The sequence below is a fragment of the Colletes latitarsis genome, chromosome 11 (genome assembly GCF_051014445.1).
Source record: "Colletes latitarsis isolate SP2378_abdomen chromosome 11, iyColLati1, whole genome shotgun sequence".
NCBI lineage: Eukaryota > Metazoa > Arthropoda > Insecta > Hymenoptera > Colletidae > Colletes > Colletes latitarsis.
The window spans coordinates 8722485-8742511 of record NC_135144.1 but is presented as its reverse complement, the minus strand read 5'-3'; the positions used below and the strand labels follow the sequence as shown (position 1 = coordinate 8742511).

The 20027-nt window shown below is 32.5% G+C and overlaps 2 protein-coding genes across 2 annotated transcripts in view; one reads left to right on the top strand and one right to left on the bottom strand.

Moving 5' to 3' along the window:
- The window catches only part of Foxo (forkhead box, sub-group O), a 391681-nt gene that overhangs the window by 297490 nt on the left and 74164 nt on the right, over nt 1-20027 (top strand). The gene's annotated exons all lie outside the window — the stretch shown is intronic.
- On the bottom strand, nt 4499-6392 carry LOC143348242 (uncharacterized; the record flags this gene model as incomplete). The annotated part of the gene is made up of 2 exons (XM_076778249.1): nt 4499-4722; nt 6053-6392. Coding segments are annotated over 2 exons (564 nt in total), but the record flags the coding sequence as incomplete, so codon positions are not given.

The following is a 20027-nucleotide window of genomic DNA, read 5'->3' as shown; positions in this document are numbered from 1 at the left end:
TTTTCCAAAACGGTATCAGCATATTTAAATATGTTTTAGCTAAAGTTAACCTTTTTTTTTCTATTTTTCTCATTGATATACGGTTTGAGTCAGGCCTTTTACCTTTTCATCCCAAATTCACGTAGTCTTCGTCTTATTATTTTCGTTGGTACATTTAAATTTCACGCACAATTCGACGGTCATCTCACGACGCAGCACATCGCTTTCCTCCACAACGTCACAAATTTTCCACGTTATTATGTGATAAAAACTTTTTATAAGTTTTTTTGAGCGGTACTTTTTGAGACAGTAAATTTCCAAGCTATTGTACGATAACTTTGGATTCTACGACAATCCAAAACAATCAAATCTCGAACTTGTAATGAAATTTCTTTCGGTTTCTTTCATTTTAATATTATTTGACAAACACTTTTGCTCTCGTAAATGCTTTATAGATACTGATTGATTCGTTCGAAACAAATGCGATATTTCGACACAAAGTAGAACGTTAATCGAGTGTCTACTTATGTACTTTTGTCCCTCTTCAATTGGTTATGTTTTCCATTAAACGCAATTGACGTGTACAAAACTGAAGATATTTTCTTCGATTCTTTACCACATAATTTATGCACCATACAAAGTAGTATAGTATTCTGTAAATAATACTACTTTGATTAATCTTTGTTGATAACTATTTCTATTAGGTCGTCCCATAAGTTCCTGTCGTTCGACATTCTGAAATTGACGAGGATAAAATTTGCAATTTAATAGAAAACAAACTAAATTTGTCAGTTCAGGAGATTTTCGATATTCTAAGCTAACATCAAGAATTCATAGAAATTTGAAAGAAATAGGTATTGCATCAAAGCTCGAAGTTTGGAATCCACACTGACTCACGGAACGAAATTTTCTTCATCGTGTTTGATTGCATGAATATTTTTGTTGACATATAATAAAACCGAACCATATAAGAAATAAAATACAACAATCTTCAGGCTTATTAAACAATTTGAAAATGTCAACGTTTTAATGAAAAGCGTTGAACATCATTTAAATATGTTTTGTGACGACCTAAATTGCAAGATTACTAAAAAACACATTGTTCAACATATTTATATGAGTGCAAACCGGATTCTTTTGATACTGAAGTGTCCTAGATTGTTCATCTACGCGACAAAGAGCAAAAACTCACAGTTTGATGGTGTGTAAAAGATAAGATCGATGATTACACATATTTCAATAAAAAAATGATAGCAATCTATTACCAACGGAGACGACTTACAATAGATGAAAGCGTAATGTCATGGCGTGGGTGTTTAACGTTTAGATTACTCATGAAAACTAAACGCCTCAAGGACGGAATAAAGCTATATATGCTTGGAGAACCTGGTGTCACCGTACTTAGATTTGATGTGCATACTGGAGCAAATGATTCAGAATTATCTGGAACAGGACACGAGCCTAAAGTAGCGATGAAATTCATGAAAGACAGATTCAATCAAGTACACACATTATACATGGACAACTACTATGATACTTGACACGAAAGTTTTTGATAAATCATACTGGACAGAAAAATTGAGAACTACCCTTGAAAATAACCCAAAGGAACGAGAATTTTTGTTTAATGTGTAATATATGTTACACATATTCATAAAATTTGATGATACGTTCTCACAATGTACAGAAAACGCATTTCTTCGTAGAAAAAGTTATTCACCCACCCTGTAACATTTTGTAATCAATTTTTGCGAATTGGAATGAAGAGAATTAGAATTTTCTGGTAAAAAAGTATCACTTTACTTCTCTCGAATTTCTTCTAACCTCGTTGAATTTATAAACAAAAATAAAAATTTTGAAAATCGTATTTCATTCCTGAAATTAATGATATCGAAATAATAAGAAATAAAAATATTCTTTTGATCAATAAATAAAAATAACAGCGCAACATTGTTAGAGTTAATTGTTTAGGTGACAATAATTAACTCTCACATTTTTGAATGTGGAGCTTTTGGAATAAGCGAAGGCTTCGAAGCTTATCGATTTTTATTATTTGCTCTTTCTTGTCTCGATTTATTTTCAATTGAACATTCTAATTTCGGTGTTTCAGTAAAGGGCTATGAAATATGTCTCGCTGACTATTTTCAGCATATTAAAAGTATCGTTCACCGCTTCCATCTATTCGACTCGTCGATTTCGAATGTCTAAACTCGATTATGAAGGATCCGTGGCGAGTCGCGAATATCCGAAGAAATTAAATACAGTTTTATTTCCATTTATAGACGTTCTGAAAGAAACCCGTTATTTCATTAGATGCTTTGCGATTGTGCTATTTAACGATCGCGAGAAAGCATTAATCAGATAATCTCTTCTATATTTATTGCGATACTTGGTATATTTATTGTTAACGAGACAGAATTCGTGGGATGCTTGTCTGTAGATCGAGTTACATGAACAGCATATTCCTGAAATAAGACGAGCTCGTTTGCAATTTCAATAATTGGTAGCGGATAATATTATTAGTTGTTTTTTAGACCTCGTGCACTGTTCAGGTTAGTTTCACGCGAAATTAAACTATAGAATTAAATAACGTTCAAGCAAAATACTTGATTCGTATAAAATCCATTTTTCTCAATAAAATTTTTGAAGAACGTATACAACATAAAAGAAGTACATTCCGTGTTGTTTTGTTCGATATAAACATATTTGTTACCCTGTTATTATACTAGACAATTTTACCTGAACATAGTGAAGGAAATAAATAAAAAATGTTGACTAAACTTTTTTCGTTTAATGCTTCGTTCTCGCGATAATCGAATTTTAAATGGTTGTCGAATACACGTGAGATTGAATACGATTTGCTTGGCACGCCTGTCCATTACTCGCTATTTCTACTTGTGCTGGCGCCGAAATCGTACTCTTTTACACGCGTAAACATTTTCAAAAGTACTTTCTTCGGAAACGAAGCCTAATATGGAGAAAACATTATCTTAAAGAGTCGAGAATTAGATTCAAAAAATTAATTTTTTGAATTTTAACTTTTTCAATTTTTGTCAATAAATTAAAATTAAAATTTAGTCTCTAATGTCGAAAGAATACGTAGTTGAACGAAGCTTTTGAAATATGAAAGATTTCTGAAGTTATAAATATCTAAGTAGCCTTGTAATGTTAGAGAAGAAAAGTAAATATTTCATTAGTTTTCGATGACCTTTAAACTTATTTTAAATTTTAAATTTCATTTAAGGAAAAAGTGCAGTTGCAAAACATATTGTGCACTTATGAAAAAAATGCACAAAAATATTTCTTTACATATTTTTTTTTCTGCCATCAATTAGAACAGAATTATTTTATTTTAGATTATTAAGAATGATTTAAATTATTTGAGTCTCATACGTATATAACAGTAAATATAACTAAAGAATGGAGATGACATTTATTAGTTATTATTCCAAATATTATGTCTATATTTCCAGTAATTTTTGGAGTCTGATTCGAAACTGTGAAATTCGTCTAAATTCGTCGTTTATTTCCAGAAAGGAGTAAGAACGATGCAAATTACAAATTAAGAATGAGAGTAAAAGAATGTACTTCGAAAATAGTACCTGAAGTTTAGGAGAAGCAATTTTTGTATGCGAAAATGTATCGTAGTTTCTAAATATTTAAAGAAGTAAAACGTATGGGTTGGGTGCTCAATTAACCGGAAAGAATTCGCTAGGAAAAATTTCAGTTTGCCATTCTTTATTACAGTGACACGACGTTGGTTACTTTTAACAACGACCGGATTCTATAGCAACTGAGAGTAACAAGTAGATTATTTGCAATAAAAGTAAGGATTGCTTTAAATCAGGTCAGGGGCCATTAAACATTCCAAACTCTGGTTTGCATTTCACGCATGTATTGCTGCTTGTGTGATAAGACTAGAAAGGCGTCCTTGACTATAAGCTTTTGTTAGAAAACCAGGCAATTAATATAATGAAATAGTGATAAAAATATTACGACTAAAGGTTGAAGTTGCATAATTATAGCTATAATTGTTGATAAAGCATGGAATTGCTTTTCCATTGCGACTGGTATATCTTGAATTTTGTGAAAAATAGAAAGAAACTATACGAAAGAAAGTTCAATGGTATCATAATGCTTATTTTTCTATGATTTCGCTTTTTGTTATAAATGCAACGATATACCTGACAAGTGCAAATGCACTTTCTTGTCCTCTGTGAAATCAAAAACGTTAATTTCTACACCTTCGTTAGTAGTTTACAGCTACTCTGTAATTAATAAAAAAATTAATCATTTTGTCACGCTTCAACTCTTTCGAAATACTAATATAATACCAGAAATATTTTTATTTTTATGTCACTTTTTTTAAAGAAATCAAGGTCACCTTCATTTTTTTAAATTGGATCACCCTTTTTGAAACACCTACAATGATAGTTCCTTTCATTAGGAATTCAGTAACAGAATTCACGATCGGAGAAAATGTATAAAATTTAGAATATGAAAGCAGAATGCCTGTATTTCATAAATGTTCAAAATGATGGCCATTTACGTCGACATATTGCTGTAAACGGGCTCTGAAGGAATGTTGAACTCTGATAAGTACATCCGAGGTGATATTCGCACATGCTGTGATGATCCGCCGATGCATATCTTCAATTGTTGTTGGAGCATTCGCGTATGCGGTCTCTTTTAGCAGACCCCACAAAAAGAAATCCAATTGATTTAATACTAAACCTACCGGCACTGCATGTATACCAATTCCTACCATGACCAGTCAAATGACCAATCTTTCTTTTTCTCTTTTACGAGGCAACATACTTCTAATTTTTACGTTATATGTATAGAAACTTGTGTTTTGATGTTTATTCGTAAGATGTTCTTTTCTTTTATGTGAAAAAATTGTTTAATATTCATCGGAAAGAAGATAAAACACACTTGAAAACGAATTTCGTTCCAAGTCGATACCGTAGTTAGATCTAGAAAAAAGAACTATTTAAAAAAAAGTGCTGCCTAGTAATTACGCAAACATCCTGTATTTAAATTCATTTTCAATTAAATAAACAATTTATGGTCCAGTTTTATCGTACACTAGTCGTACGATCAGTAGAAATTGCTGAAACTTCTTTGGGTATGTAGCATCAAATTAAATATCAAAATAAACATAGAAGATAGCAAAAATTGTAGTAGGTGATATGGTCATTAGGTAAAGGATGAAAAGCCCTTTAAAATGAGCGTTTGTACGAGTCGATAGCTTCATTAGTTCCGGAGATATAGCGATTTTAATTTCAAGTCGATGCGGTGGCTAGTTCCGGAGATAGGGTTTGTTTACGTTTCGTAGTTGCGCTCGCGAGTTCATTCATCTCGCGCGCGAGTCAAAAGTAAACAGCGCGTAGTAAATTCTTGGAAATACTACGCCGACACTAGGTCACGAGAGTCACGTACGCGGGGTAGGTCAGCACCAAGCACGTGCGACAAGGAGGTCCGACTCCGTTAGACGAAGACAGAGATAGTCGAATTAAAAAAATTACCATTTACATAAATTACGATATCTCCAGAACGGAAAGTCGGATCGACAAAAACCAAAAGCCATTTTAAAGGGGAGGCTTTGCCGCTTCTAACAATGCCTCAATAATTAATAAAACACTAATAGTTTCGGAACTGCACGCATCTAAAGTTTAACTATTTTTAATACGCGTCGTGAGACTGTTCTAAGACAGTGGGAACTGTAAATTCTCTCCTTTCGTCTTTACTATACATATATTTCCTATTTACATCGGAAGCTAACCAGAATTTGGTACCAAATGTCCAATTTTTTACAAAAAAACATAAATCGTTCAACCGGTCAGATGACCAGTCGTGATAGGCAAGACAGACTACATATTTTTCTCAGAAAATAAACAATAAAATTAAAAGTGAATATTGTAAAATTCATTGTACGTATACTATAAGAAAAGTCGTGAAGTTAAATGGCGCTAAAATAATATTGTGTGTTAGAAATTCTAAACGGAATTTTAAAAACGGTCATTTGACCGGTCGCGGTAGGTTTAGTGTTAAGTCAGGCGAACGTGCTGGCCATGAAACAGTACCATCTCGTCCAATCCATAGCGGTTCTGTAGAGGGACATCTTCCAACAAAATTGGCAGATCTTTTTGCAAAAATTCAGAATATTTTTGCCCTGTCATCGTTCCGGTAATGAAGTATGGTCCGATTACTTTACCGTTCAAAATACCACACCACACGTTTACACTCCATTGTCTTTGGTGATCAACTTCTCGAAGCCAGTGGAGATTACCAACAGACCAATAATGGGCGTTCCGTAGATTAATTGAGCCATGATTACTAAATGTTGCTTCGTCCGTAAACAAGACATTAGAAAAAAAATGAACGATTTTGATGTAATCCCCGCAGACAAAAATGAATTCCGACCGTCATCTTGAATGATCTTGAATAATTATAGTCACTGAATTCCTAATGAAAGGGACTATCATTGTAGGTGTTTCAAAAAGGGTGATTCTATTTTTAAAAAATGAAGATGACCCTGAATTCTTTAAAAAAATAACATAGAAATAAAAATATTTTTGGCATCGTGTGAGGCCCATTGTCCCATTCAATTTTGTCCTCAAGACATTTGACGTATCTTTAAAAATAACAAAGATATTTCAGGTGCAAACGTTACGTGATTCTCCCTGTATATTGTGAGTTTGTCATTCAATTCTTAGAACATACTCTGGTGTTTCAGTCTGCTGATTTCGGATTTCGATCTATCAGCAAGGTCTGTATTTATTTCAAGGATCTTTACCATCCAGGGAGCTATTTTTCCATGGTTTCGTTCTACGGTTGGTAAGGTTTTCGTGTCTTGCAACCACTCTTTTATTTTCACGTAAGGTGGAATAGGTAGCTTCGATTTCCTTTCGTGCAAGATGTTGCATCTATTATCAAGTGGTAAGTGGGATTGTCCGGTGTGGAAGCAACTTTTATAAAATACAAAATATCTCCTAAACTAGTAAGTTGTGTTCAGTTTTGCTCCTCACTGTATTTTCAAGGTTCCAAAGTGTAAAGTATTGGAAATAGGAAGCACCAACGCCATCCTTCGTACATAATTAGTATACGTGGCAGGTCATTACACACTGTATGAGTCAGTCGTATCCTTACCTTTGTACATACAACATCTAAATACAGAGCAGTATTCATTATACGAGGGTCGTTTAATAAGTCTTTAGAAAAAGATAGAAAAACAAATTATTTCTTTTAGCTCTATACACTATTCCAAGCGTTTCTCCAAGTTTTTTAAGCCATCTATAAAGTAACATTTCGGAAGGTCCTCAAAATAGGCATCTATTTGGGCGGTGACCCTCGTTCGACGTGAACCGTTACCCGTCGAGCCATTTTTTAAAGTTTGGAAACAAAAAAAAGTCACTGGGGGCCAAATCCGGTGAATACGGTGGATGTTGTAATAATTCAAGCTTTGCATCGTGCATTGTCTTGATGCAAGAGGAAGTTCCTTGCTTCAATCCCCAATAAAAATAAAACCATGTATATAACTGAAACATTGACAGTTGTCTAGTGAGTCACGATGCTTACTAAAAACAAACCATTTTCGATGCGACGAGCGCCAGGTGTTGAATTTTCTAAGGACTTATTGAACGACCCTCGTACATTGTAACCATTCGCACGTCCAGAAATAAAGTAATAACCAACACAAAGAAATCAATTTCTAAAGAATTTCTCTAATGAAATGGCAAACCGATGGGAACGAGGCTCGGTAGACGCAAAGACGCAGCCCGTGGAGAAGGAATCAATTAATCCATCCTTCGTGAAATCGCCAGGAAAGGCAATAAATTCGACCCGCGATCCTACGGTTCGACCCCCGTCGAAGATAAAGTATGTCATCGTCGGCGATGCGAGTCGTGCGCCGATAGTCGCCGGGAAAGTTCTCGTTTTCATGTGGGTACGACCGGTGACCGAATATATAGAAGTGACGTGGCGCCGAGATGCGTGTAAGAAGGGTGACACGAAATATCGTCGACTACGTTTCGTGCTTCTTGCCGCTGCTCGATACACGTTGGCCTACTTTTCGATCGCGAGCGTTGAGCTCACGAGCCCAGAAACACGCGCGTGTGTCTCCTCCGGCACATAAAAACGCGCGAACGGACCTTTAGACGCCACGGTGAGGTGTGCACGATTTAAAGGTGCCACGTCGGTACGCGGCCGGACATTATCGAGATAAATGATCGACGATGTGACAAATCAAATAGCTGCCCCTATCTTATGTAAATGCCAGATATCGCGATAAGTTTGTGCTCGGTTGCTCTGATTGTCTTTTTAGTACGCGCGCTATCTAACGAAATTACGTAAAGGAATTTTATTGAGATACAGTTACGGGCAAAAGTAAGTGGACGATGAAAAAGGATGTTAATTAAATTTAATCAATATAGGATTGTAATTACATGTTTAAGTTTTATTTAATATTCATACTTAGAGTATACAGGGTGTTAATCCTGGGAAAAATTGTAATGGGAGATTCTAGAGAGCAAAACAGGACGAAAATCAAGGATACCAATTTGTTGATGGAAGCTTCGTTAAAAAGTTATTAACGTTCAAAGTTCTGCCCGTAATGAATTTTTTTCTAGAAAGTGGGTAGGATTTCGGGGGTATGTCTATTGACCAAAAGTGACTGCAATTGCCCTCCGCAACCAAAAATAATTTTTCCAGAATAATTTGAAACCTTTCAATTTTCAGGGTAACAGACAGTTATGATCAGACATTATATTTTCAGTAATTAATTTTTTTCTCGAAAATGCGTAGGATTTCGGTGCTATATTCATTGACCAAAAATGATTGTAATCAACTCTTGCAACCGACAATAATTTTTTTAGAACGATTTGAAAAATTTGGGCACCTACCCCCTTGTCGATTTTTCTTAAAACTTCCTTTTTCATTTTTAGTAATTTTGTTTGACACCCTACAGAAAAGTTGTCTAATACTTTTTTGTAGGTATCCATGGGCTCTACTTCAGAAAAAAGTTTCATTGAAATATATTCACTATTATAGGAGTTATGGCTGTTTGAAAATTGAACCATTTTTATGGGGGTTTTCTCATTTTGCGGGGTCAAGAATCAACTTTTCGAATATATTTGTAATTTATACATATTCTGCACCAAAATACGCGTAGTTTGCTTTTTTAAACGTTAAAATCGTTCGATCCGTTCAGAAGTTATGACGTTTTAAAGATTCGCATGAAAATTCGGGCAGATATTTCTGGCCAGAAATTATATTTTCGATAAGGAATTTTTTTCTCGAAACTGAGTAGGATTTCGGGGGTATGTGTATTAACCAAAAATGATTGTAATTGATCCCTGCAAACAAAAATAATTCTTTCAGAATGATTTGAAATTTTTTACTTTCATTAAAAAATTTGTCCACATTTCTTAATTCTTGTTTCGAAAGTGCATAGGATTTCGGGGATATACCTATTGACCAAAAATTATTGTAATTGACCTCTGCAACCAAAAATAATTTTTCCAGAATGATTTGTAATTTTTTTTTTTCGCCGAAAAATTTCAGCATCTGTCCCCTGTCGAGTTTTCTTAAAAATTCGTTTTTGATTTTTAATAAATTTGTTTAATGCGCTATGGAAATTTTGTGTAATACTTTTTTATACGTATCTATAAACTCTAGTTCAGAAAAATATTTCATTGAATTATATTCACTATTGTAGGAGTTATGGCTGTTTGAAAATTGAACCATTTTTATGGGGGTTTTCTCATTTTGCGGGGTCAAGGACCAACTTTTCGAATATTTTTGCAATTTATACATATTCTCCACCAAAATACGCGTAGATTGCTTTTTTAAACGTTAAAATCGTCCAATCCGTTCAGGAGTTATGACGTTTTAAAGATTCGCATGAAACTTCAGGGAACCATTTCAGGCCTCAGATTATATTTTTGTCAATGAATTATTTTCTCGAAAGTGGGCAGGATTTCGGGGGTATGCGAATTGACCAAAAATGATTAATCGACCCCCGCAATTGAAAATAATTTTTCTAGAACGATTTAAAATTTTTCTTTCCTTCATAGTTTGGCGTGAAAATTTCGTTTTTTGATGAAGATTGTCTAGTTTTTGTGTTATCGATTCAACTATGTAATCAGATTCGTAATAGTAATAATATCAATTTGTTAAATTATTGGAAATTGATCATTTTTCATTCGGTGCTACTGTAAATTAAACTGCAGACCAGACTCCAAAGTACAGATATTTTTAAGTTTTTAATTTTAACTTTAATTCTACTAAACTTGTTAAACGTATGAAATAGGTGACTCAAGGGTTACATTTTTGCAAATGATGTAAAATTTTATTACATATGATAGGCATTCATATCATGTAAAATTGGCTCCTTTAGTAGGATAAAGTGACTAAATTGTCAAACGGATTTCATTAAATATACAAGTATATTTAAAAATTCTTGTTGGTTTTTAGTTCTTTTCTTCCAACATATATTCGTTATTTAAAAATATTTACAAGAACGTTTCAATAAATCGTAAAGAGAATTACTTATATTTAATATAAAGAACTTAAGGAAAATGTGTATTTAGCTTCATTTACTATAATAACTATTCGCTGTCTTATATTAAAATTCATTTGCGTCTTACTGCGTCGTAGAAACGTGTTTTTCAGATTGCGTGGGTGTGTTTAAAGGCAAATTTGAAAGGAACGGTTTTCAGCCTGTATCGATATTAGAAAAACTGTATAAGAGAGTTATGTATTGCTTATTGAATTTCTAGGACGCCAACTGATTACAGTAAAATCATGAACATTTTTATTAATAGTTTAAAAATAAGCTGGTCGAGAGTACTGTAAAAATATTTATAAGCATCGCATTTTTCGAATCGTTTTCTTACGTGTTTCCTTTCCTCTTCTTTTTACAATTTTTTCCATGTTACGATCAAGGATCTAGATAAGATTAATCCATGAAAAGACATGGATTAGCTATGGATACGGTGAATTTGTAACGCGTTGTATATTGCACGATAAATTGTACAGATAACAGTATTTTGAAATAAAAAAATTCAATATCTTAGCCATGTTTTATACTATTTTTGTATAATATAACGAACAATAAAACTACCTTGCTAGAAAACGGAACGAAAAGAAGCAAACACACTCTGCGAATATTAAGCCAATTTGTTTTTGAATCTTGATGCTGCAACCCATGTTATACGTAAAACAATAAGAACGAAATAATGAAAAGCTTTCGATCGAATCGTCGTTGAGCTTCTGTTGTTTGACGGTAATCGACTTCCCTAAGAATTCTGATAACACTACCTTTATAGAGGTATTATCTCGTATCAATATCTTAAGCTTTGTACAAACCAATATGTACGTTCTGTACGTTCTGTGCTTACTTTCGAACGACAATATCTTCAAGCGAACCGTTTCCATTTTGGAACTGATTTTGGACTAACAGAAAGATAGGAAAATGATGACAGAAAAGTGTCTTCATTGGTTGTATTATATAGCAATCCTAATGTTTTATATAACTATATATTATATGCGATCCTACCTTCGAGTTGTAATTATTGCCACGTTCAAATAATTGTTCTGTAAATTGAGAACAAGTAATTTCTAATATTAATTAGGAAATTGAGTATTTCAGAAGTTCAAGGTATTTGAAGTGTTGATAGTCGTTCTGTAAGGAACTATGTTTATAACAACACTTCAACCTTTGTAACAACAATGAAATTTGTTCATCTCGCGAGATAATAGAGAATTGTAAATATTTCAGTTGTGATTATGCAATAAACGCGTCGAAGACGCGGGAACTTCGAGAAAGAATCGTTTGCATTCTTATTTATGTAACACTGTTACCAAGTAACGTGATTTTTTCGAATTTTTCACGTCTCGAGACGTGCTAATCATCTAATGCAACAAAAACCAGTGTCAGGCATGTGTTAGATGGCAGCTGCGCATCGATTTGCATGCTAGTCAGAAGTGTTCTAGGAAATTCTCAAGTTGTGATCTATATTGTAAGAATAAAAAAATCATGCTTAACAAATTTATCATTCAAAGTCGAAATTTTTAATGTTAATAAATCTTTCATATAAAGGAGGTATGTTCGAGGCTTTATTAACAATTTTTTTTAACATCATTTTAACAATAGATACGCAGTGGAAAGACATATTATTAAAAGAAACATGACTAGTTTTAATTACTTTTCAAAGTCAAAAAATAAAATTGGAAAGATTTTTAGACGGCTTTTAACTATAGAATGAATATCCACACAAATAGTTCTAAATAGTCTCAAACTATTTACTATTTAGCCATATCTAAACAATCAATTTCTTTCTCCAAAGTCCCATTCGATCATAAATTCATAGAAAACTAAATAGCAGGCTTTCAAAACATTTTTAAAATATGTTGACTCTAGCATATAGAGGGTGTTCGACCACCCCTGGGAAAAATTTTAATGGGGGATTCTAGGGGCCAAAATAAGACGAAAATCAAGAATACCAATTTGTTGATGAAGACTTCGTTAAAAAGTTATTAAGAATTAAATTCAAAAATTTCAAATCGTTCTGGAAAAATTATTTTCGTTTGCAGGGGTCAATTACAATCATTTTTTGTGAATAGACATACCCCCGAAATCCTTCGCATTATCGAGAAAAAAATTAATTACTGAAAATATAATGTCTGACCATAACTGTCTGTTACTTTAAAAATTGAAAAATTTCAAATTATTCTAGAAAAATTATTTTTGATTGTGGGGGGCAATTACAGTCATTTTTGATCAACACACATACCCCCGAAATCCTATTCAGTTTCCAGAAAAAAATTCCTTACCGAAAATCTAATTTGAGGCCGAAATTTCATGCGAATTTTTAAAACGTCATAACTCCTGAACGAATTGGACAAATTTCACAAATTGACATTTTACTCCTGTGTCGAGTTTAACACATAGAAAATGCCAGACATGATGTATAGTTTTCTTTAACAAATTCTTGAAAATCACATTGAAAAAGATCGTTTTACAATTGATATATCTAACAGTTGAAATAAATGTAAATTGTAGTATATAGAAAATTTTTAATCTAGAGGATGAATCAAAATCAAAGTTCGGTTTCAAGAGTAAAAGAATGCAATTTGCATTTGTTGACTCTAGCATATATCATACACTTTAACGTAAATAATAACTCAAAGGACACACAGTAATTTCCCAAATTAACATTTAATTAACGAGTTTTAATTAATAATTTTTATCGATACGTTTATCTTTTTCGAGCAATTTTTTAATAGAAATCGCAGAATTTGTGTTACAATCCCAGAGACTGTTCAAAAAAATTGTAATAATACCAAATCGATTAATTTTTTGAATTTATTTAAGTTTTAGTGTCAGAGCATTTCAGTCGTAATTTTTTAAAATCTTACTAAATTTTCACTTTTTGTTTTACAAAGTTAATGGAAGTAAATCAAATTATTGCCCATTCGTATTAAAAAATTTACACGAATATCTGTGAAGTTTCCTTTGCTCGACCATGAGCTACACCGTGTTACGTAAACAAAGTGCGTAGGCCAAGGCGCCACGCAAGATATCTACTGGGTGTCTTCTCGCGATTGGTCAATCGGCGGACAGAGAGGCGGGTGTGTTCCGCAAGATCTAGCCTTTTTTTTCACTGATTAAGGATACGAGTTTTATCGATAGCGGCTCCGATGCATTGGTTATTTTAAGGTACCGTTGCGAAAGCAAGCATCGACGACTAATTATACATTTCGTTATACAACTTTAACTCCACATTCGGTGGAAACCAACAATTCTGTTATAGAATCTTTATTTTCCATTCTATTTTCTTGTCTCGTCTCCAAACATGTTAATCTGTCGTAATACACACATTGAGCGACAAGAAAATCAGTTTCACGTTATGCTTTATACAGAGTTTCAGCCACCCCTAGGAAAAATTTAATGGGAGATTTTGTAGGTCAAAATAAGGCGAAAATCAAGAATATCAATTTTTCAATTGAGACTTCGTTGAAAAGTTATTAAAATATTGAATTAAAAAATTTTAAATCATTCTGAAAAAATTATTTTCAATTGCGGGGATCAATTACAATCATTTTTGATGAATAGACATACCCCCGAAATCCTTCGCATTTTCGAGAAAAAAATTAATTACTGAAAATATAATGTCTGACCATGACTGTCTGTTACCCTAAAAATTGAAAACTTTCAAATTATTCTGGAAAAATTATTTTTAGTTGCGGGGGTCAATTACAATCATTTTTGGTGAATAGACATACCCCCGAAATCTTGCGTATTTTCGAGAAAAAAATTCACTACTGGCGGAATTTCAAACGTTAATAACTTTTTAATAAAGCCTCCATCAACAAATTGGTATTCTTGATTTTCGTCTTATTTTGGCCTCCAGAATCCACCAGTAAATTTTTTTCCAGGGTTGACCGATCACCCTGCATACAAGAAATATTTTTATAATAATATTACACACATTGAGTGACAAGAAAATCAGTTTCACGTTACGCTTTATATACAAGAAATATTTTTATAATAATTCACGACTTTCCGCGTTTAATCGTGGTCTGATAATAATTGGAACTTCATACGTTATTCTACGAAGAAAAAGCGATCAAATTTCGAATAAAACTGCATATGACAATGATTTTAAACGTTCGATGATGAGATTCTTTTTTTATCTCGAGTTATTTAATATTAAATAGTTGTCCAGTAAAATTAGAAACATTTATACGAATTTTCTTTCGTGTTACGCTTGAATTTTTCAGGAACCAAGTGAAAGTGGTCCACGAAGTATTTCATATTACGTATGGATTCAGTGTAACGTCGATTGACCAAATTTGTACGTATCTGTTCCTGAATCTTTGATAGCGACAAACTTTCTATTTTGTTTTCTCTCGTCTCTAAATCTTATTTGTTTTACAGTTATTCTTAACACGCGTATTAGATATTTGTGACACGTCGATTTCCGTGACAAGCCAACGGTTGTCTATTTTATATCTTCCTAAACCAATAAAAATGCATATTTTACCATTATCACGTTACGTGGAATATTTAAATATTCGCATTGGCGTATATTTTATTTTAGTTACTTATATTTTACATAAAGAATTTAAGGAAAATGTGTCTTCAATGTAATAAAAATTGCACACAAACTGCAAAATATAACTACGTCTAAATCGTCAAATGATTTCATTAAATATATAAGTATAGTTAAGTTTTGTATGTTCGACTCGAAATCAAATTAAATTTTAAATACAATCGATCTATGGATAATAATGGCCTCTTACGGTATTTTTAGTTTTTTCTCCCAACATATATTCGTTATTTAAAAATATTTAGAAAAATGAATCATAAAGAGAATATTCAACATAAAAAAACTTAAGGAAAATGTGTCTCTAGATTTATTTTTCCTTTGTAAAATGTTACTACAAATAACAATTCGCTATCTCATATTCAAATTCGGAGCGTCTTGCTGTGTCGAAGAAACATATTTTTCAGATTACGTGGGTGTGTTTGGAAGTAAAGTTCAAAAAGTGACGAAAAAAACAGTTTTTAGTTTATGAGATTCGATGGTTCTACTAGTCCCTAGAGTCTGCATCGATATTAGAAAAACTGGACACGACAGTTATGTATTGCTTGTTATTAAATATATTTTATTTCTACATAATTGAAAACATGCACTACGCTATATAAATAAGGTCACCATAACTATAGCATGATATTCTAATTGAATAGTGGTAATATTAAATAGAAATAGCCACTTAACAAGCTTTTAAAGTAGAATTCTCAATTGATTTATGTTTTTCAGTATTACTAATAAATTAAAAACAAATCAAATTGAAATTTTACTTAAAAAATTTATTAAATTTATTGATGTAATAAATGGTCATGGTGTCATTCATACATTGTTATTTGGTCTTCTATTATTTATTGTATATTATATATTGTATAATAAATAGACCACTGCCATTTATTAAATTAATTGATTTAACAAGTTTTTAAATTAGAATTTTCAACTGATTTATGTTTTTCAGTATTAGTAATAAATTGATAATAAATCAAATCGAAATTCTACTCGAAAAATTCATTAAATTTATCGATATATCGATGGTCTATTTGTACATTGTCATTTAGTCTTTTATTAATTATAGTATATTGTATATTCTGCATTAAATAAACCATTGCCATTTATTGTATTAATTAATTTAACAAGTTTTTAAATTAGAATGTTCTATCGATTTATGTTTTTCATTATTAGTAATACATTGAAAATAAATCAAATTGAAATTCTCCTTGAAAAATTTATTAAATTTATTGATATAATAAATATTTATTGTATATTGTGTATTCTATATTAAATAGACCATTCCCATTTATTGTTTTAATTAATTTAACAAGTTTTTAAATTAGAATTTTCAATCGATTTATGTTTTTCAGTATTAGTAATAAATTGAAAATAAATCAAATTGAAATTCTACTTGAAAAATTGATTAAATTTATCGATGGTCAATTCGTACACTATTATTTTGTCTTTTATTATTTATTGTATTTACTATGACACGTGTAGGTTCAGTAACAGGGGACGTTGAGCTTCTTTTTCACACCATCCTGTAAACGTATTTTCTTAATAAGTTGCAACGCAGATGTTACGTTATTATTATCATCAGTATCGTGGTTTCTTTAAACTATACGAGTAGTGGAGAAACGGGAATCCATTTTATAGCTCATGCTACGTTATACTGTCGTTTATTCAACTGCAAAGCAAGAAATTAAAGCACTTGGTGGAAATCCAAGGGAGATATACTGTATCGCTTTCACATTGTCGAGTAAATTAATCGTCGCGACACGTTGGACGGAAACTTATGGAATAAAATCTGTGGCGTAACGTGAAAAAGTACGTAGCGGTCGTCCGTGGTGCGCGACGCTGAACTATCACGGTCTATTTAACACGAAAAGCAGTGAAAAACAAATTACAGGAGTTTTCGAGGTGCCCTTCTTTTTCCTTTGCCTTGTTCCATACGCCGCGCCGCCGTGATTATGTTTCAGAAGATAAAACAGACTGTTCATCGATTTCCTATGTCGAGACCTCGGATCGACCTTGAGTCGCGAATCAATCTGACATGCGAATGTCATTTGCAATTTTCTACTATCAAACGTAAACGATACTTGCTTTGGCAACTGTAGAATCTCGGAATAGAGACAACCTCGCGGTCAACATATTTTCAGCGACCCCAGAATTCGAAATTGGCGCCAAAACTAGAGGAAATTGTGAAACTCAAAGGTTAAAATAAAAATAATCAATTTTTCCAAAAAAATGTCAGGCTAAAATATTCTCGTAATTATACCATTCATTTTCATTATGATGCAAAATACTGTAACATTCGAATTTATAATCCACGTTATCATGCATTCAATTCTATATAGTTTTTATTTTTTAGAAAATATATTTCTTTAAAGTATATTCTATAGTATATACTTTATAAATAGAATATAATAAATGTAATACCTATAAATATATAAAGTATATTTCTTTCTAAAAATATATTTTTAAAAGTGTATTTTCATTTTATTTTTTCTTCTAAAATTGCAACACTCGACGTAAATCACAATTTTTTCAGCTCGTTAAGATTTGTATTGTCCACGAACGTGTCAAGAATAAAAGTAATGAATGATTGCAGATGGTTTCGTGATCTTTTAATTGGAACCGGTAAACTTTTCATTCAACGATTCGAATCTCCCGCCTTTTGGAATAATTGCGTCTTTCGTCAGCGTAGAATAAATATATCAGCCATCTAGCGGCGAACATTGGAATTTATTCTCGTCGATGGAGCTTCCGTAAAATATATTTTGGAGGTTAACGCACGATTTACAGACCGTGCGCGCAATTACAATCGAAACACACCGTAAATTCGTTTATCGTAAACGAGTTTCCGACCAATCGTTGTCCGTATTTGGCAGGCGTGCTCGGACGTCGTGCGGGCTGATTAGAATTTCTAATACCGTTGTAAAGTATGCACGGTTACGCGACAGAATCGCCCAACCGTCTGCCCGATTCGATCAACTCTTTTTTCTCGATCCGAACGCCATTCGCGAATGTTACAACCGTCTTCGTTGCAACAATGGCTCGGAAAGGGAACGTCCGACGCCAATGATACTTTTATTTCGTTTACTCAACGTTGGACGATGCGTTCGCGATAAAACGTTCAGCATTCTTTGAGTGCTCCTTATCGTTGTGTCATAATTCGCGCAGACTTCGACGATAAAGTTCTCCGTGCATGGTAACGATTAAAACCAAACGGAGAACAAATACTTGAATGGAGAATGATTGTCCGTAACCTAGATTTTCGTTTATCGTGTATGCTGGGCGTTTGTGATATCCAATTTTGAGGAGATAACGGTAATCTACGGATTCGAAACGCAGCATGGCGATGAATGAAAAAATGTCGCGTATATGGGAGCTTGAAATGAAAATCATAACTTCGAAACTAATCAATTTTCGACCTAAGAACTCTAATACTTTTTTAAAGAGAATGGAAATATACAGCGACTGGTGTATAGAAAAGTTTACATTTTCGATCAAAAAAATTGACGTGATCTTGATTATTACTTCAGTAAAACATGTTTTGCTAATTTTAACTTGTCGACTGATTATTAACTCTTGTTGGAAAAGCTTTTTTATTAATATTATTTTTAAAATATAAAATATATAAAAAACCAATAATATTTCTTGAATATATTTAAAAAAAAATTTTGATGCCTTAATAATGGTTTTATTTTATTATTCAGACAAATGTAATTGCGTTTTATTTCCTTGTCATACGAATACTAATAATTAGAGTTAAGAAATGGTGTTTCTCACACACAATCCAATGACTAAGGACAGTTGCGCATGTTTACATGATAGAATGAAGTATAATGAAACTATACTTCATGAAAGTTTTCGCAAATATTTTGGAAACTACGCCCGAGTGGATGTATACGAAAAAGTTGTTTGAAATATTGATGTGTATAACATGATTCAGTACCATCCAAATTGGTAGGGCGGCCATTATTCGATAGAAAGCTGAATTGTTCATTTTTGCAATAGCGATAGGAGAAATAAGATAAACGAAACGTCGTGAATAGTTTCGATTGACTATTAATCACGTTTAATCGATGGAAAACATTTCAAATGGCTTTGAACATTTATTACAAGTAATGTGCGAGAATTAAAATTAAATTATTCCGCGAAACACTCAAAGCTGAGCTACTTCGAAGCTACTTCTGTGCCAATAGTAGTTCAAACTCCTAGATATTTCATGAATTTTCTACAAATTTTGTAGAATTTAGAGTAATTCAAACTATTACATGACTAAACTATTCAAATATTTGCAAGAAAAGCAATTGGTCTCCATTATTGCTGTCAACCTGCTTCTAACATTAATCTTCCGAATGTAGAAGACGAAATAATTCATAATATGACGAATCAACTTGTTATGTTCGTTCAGGATATGTTAGGCATAACTTGTTACAACTACAATTGAATCTATTTTCTGTTGTAGAAAATAGTCAAAAATTATGTAATGTTATATCTTTGTAATGATTGTATCTTCTTCAGAGTTTCTTCTACATGCAGTCTTTGATTCTAATGCTAAAAAATCAAATTAAAAACAGTCATATTTTCTTTAAACAAGAAAAATAGATTCGTCTTTTTTTTTATTTAGGCGCACAAAACGTATACGCGGTCAAGAAGGTTTGTAATTATTTTAGACAAAGATAAGTGGATATCTTATAAAACACGTGATATTTTGTATTAACACCTTTTGCCCTAATTACTGTCTCAAAACGTCGCGCCATATTATTTATCTAGTTTTCAATATGACTTTTACTTATAGTTTCACACGCCAACTGCATTCTGTTAAAAAGATCTGTTTTCCGCTTTCCTAATGGAACATTAACATATAATGTACGTCATAAATTTTCAATCGAGTTCAAATCCAGACTCTGAGGTGGCCATTCGAGTAATTTCGTAGTAGAATTCATTATC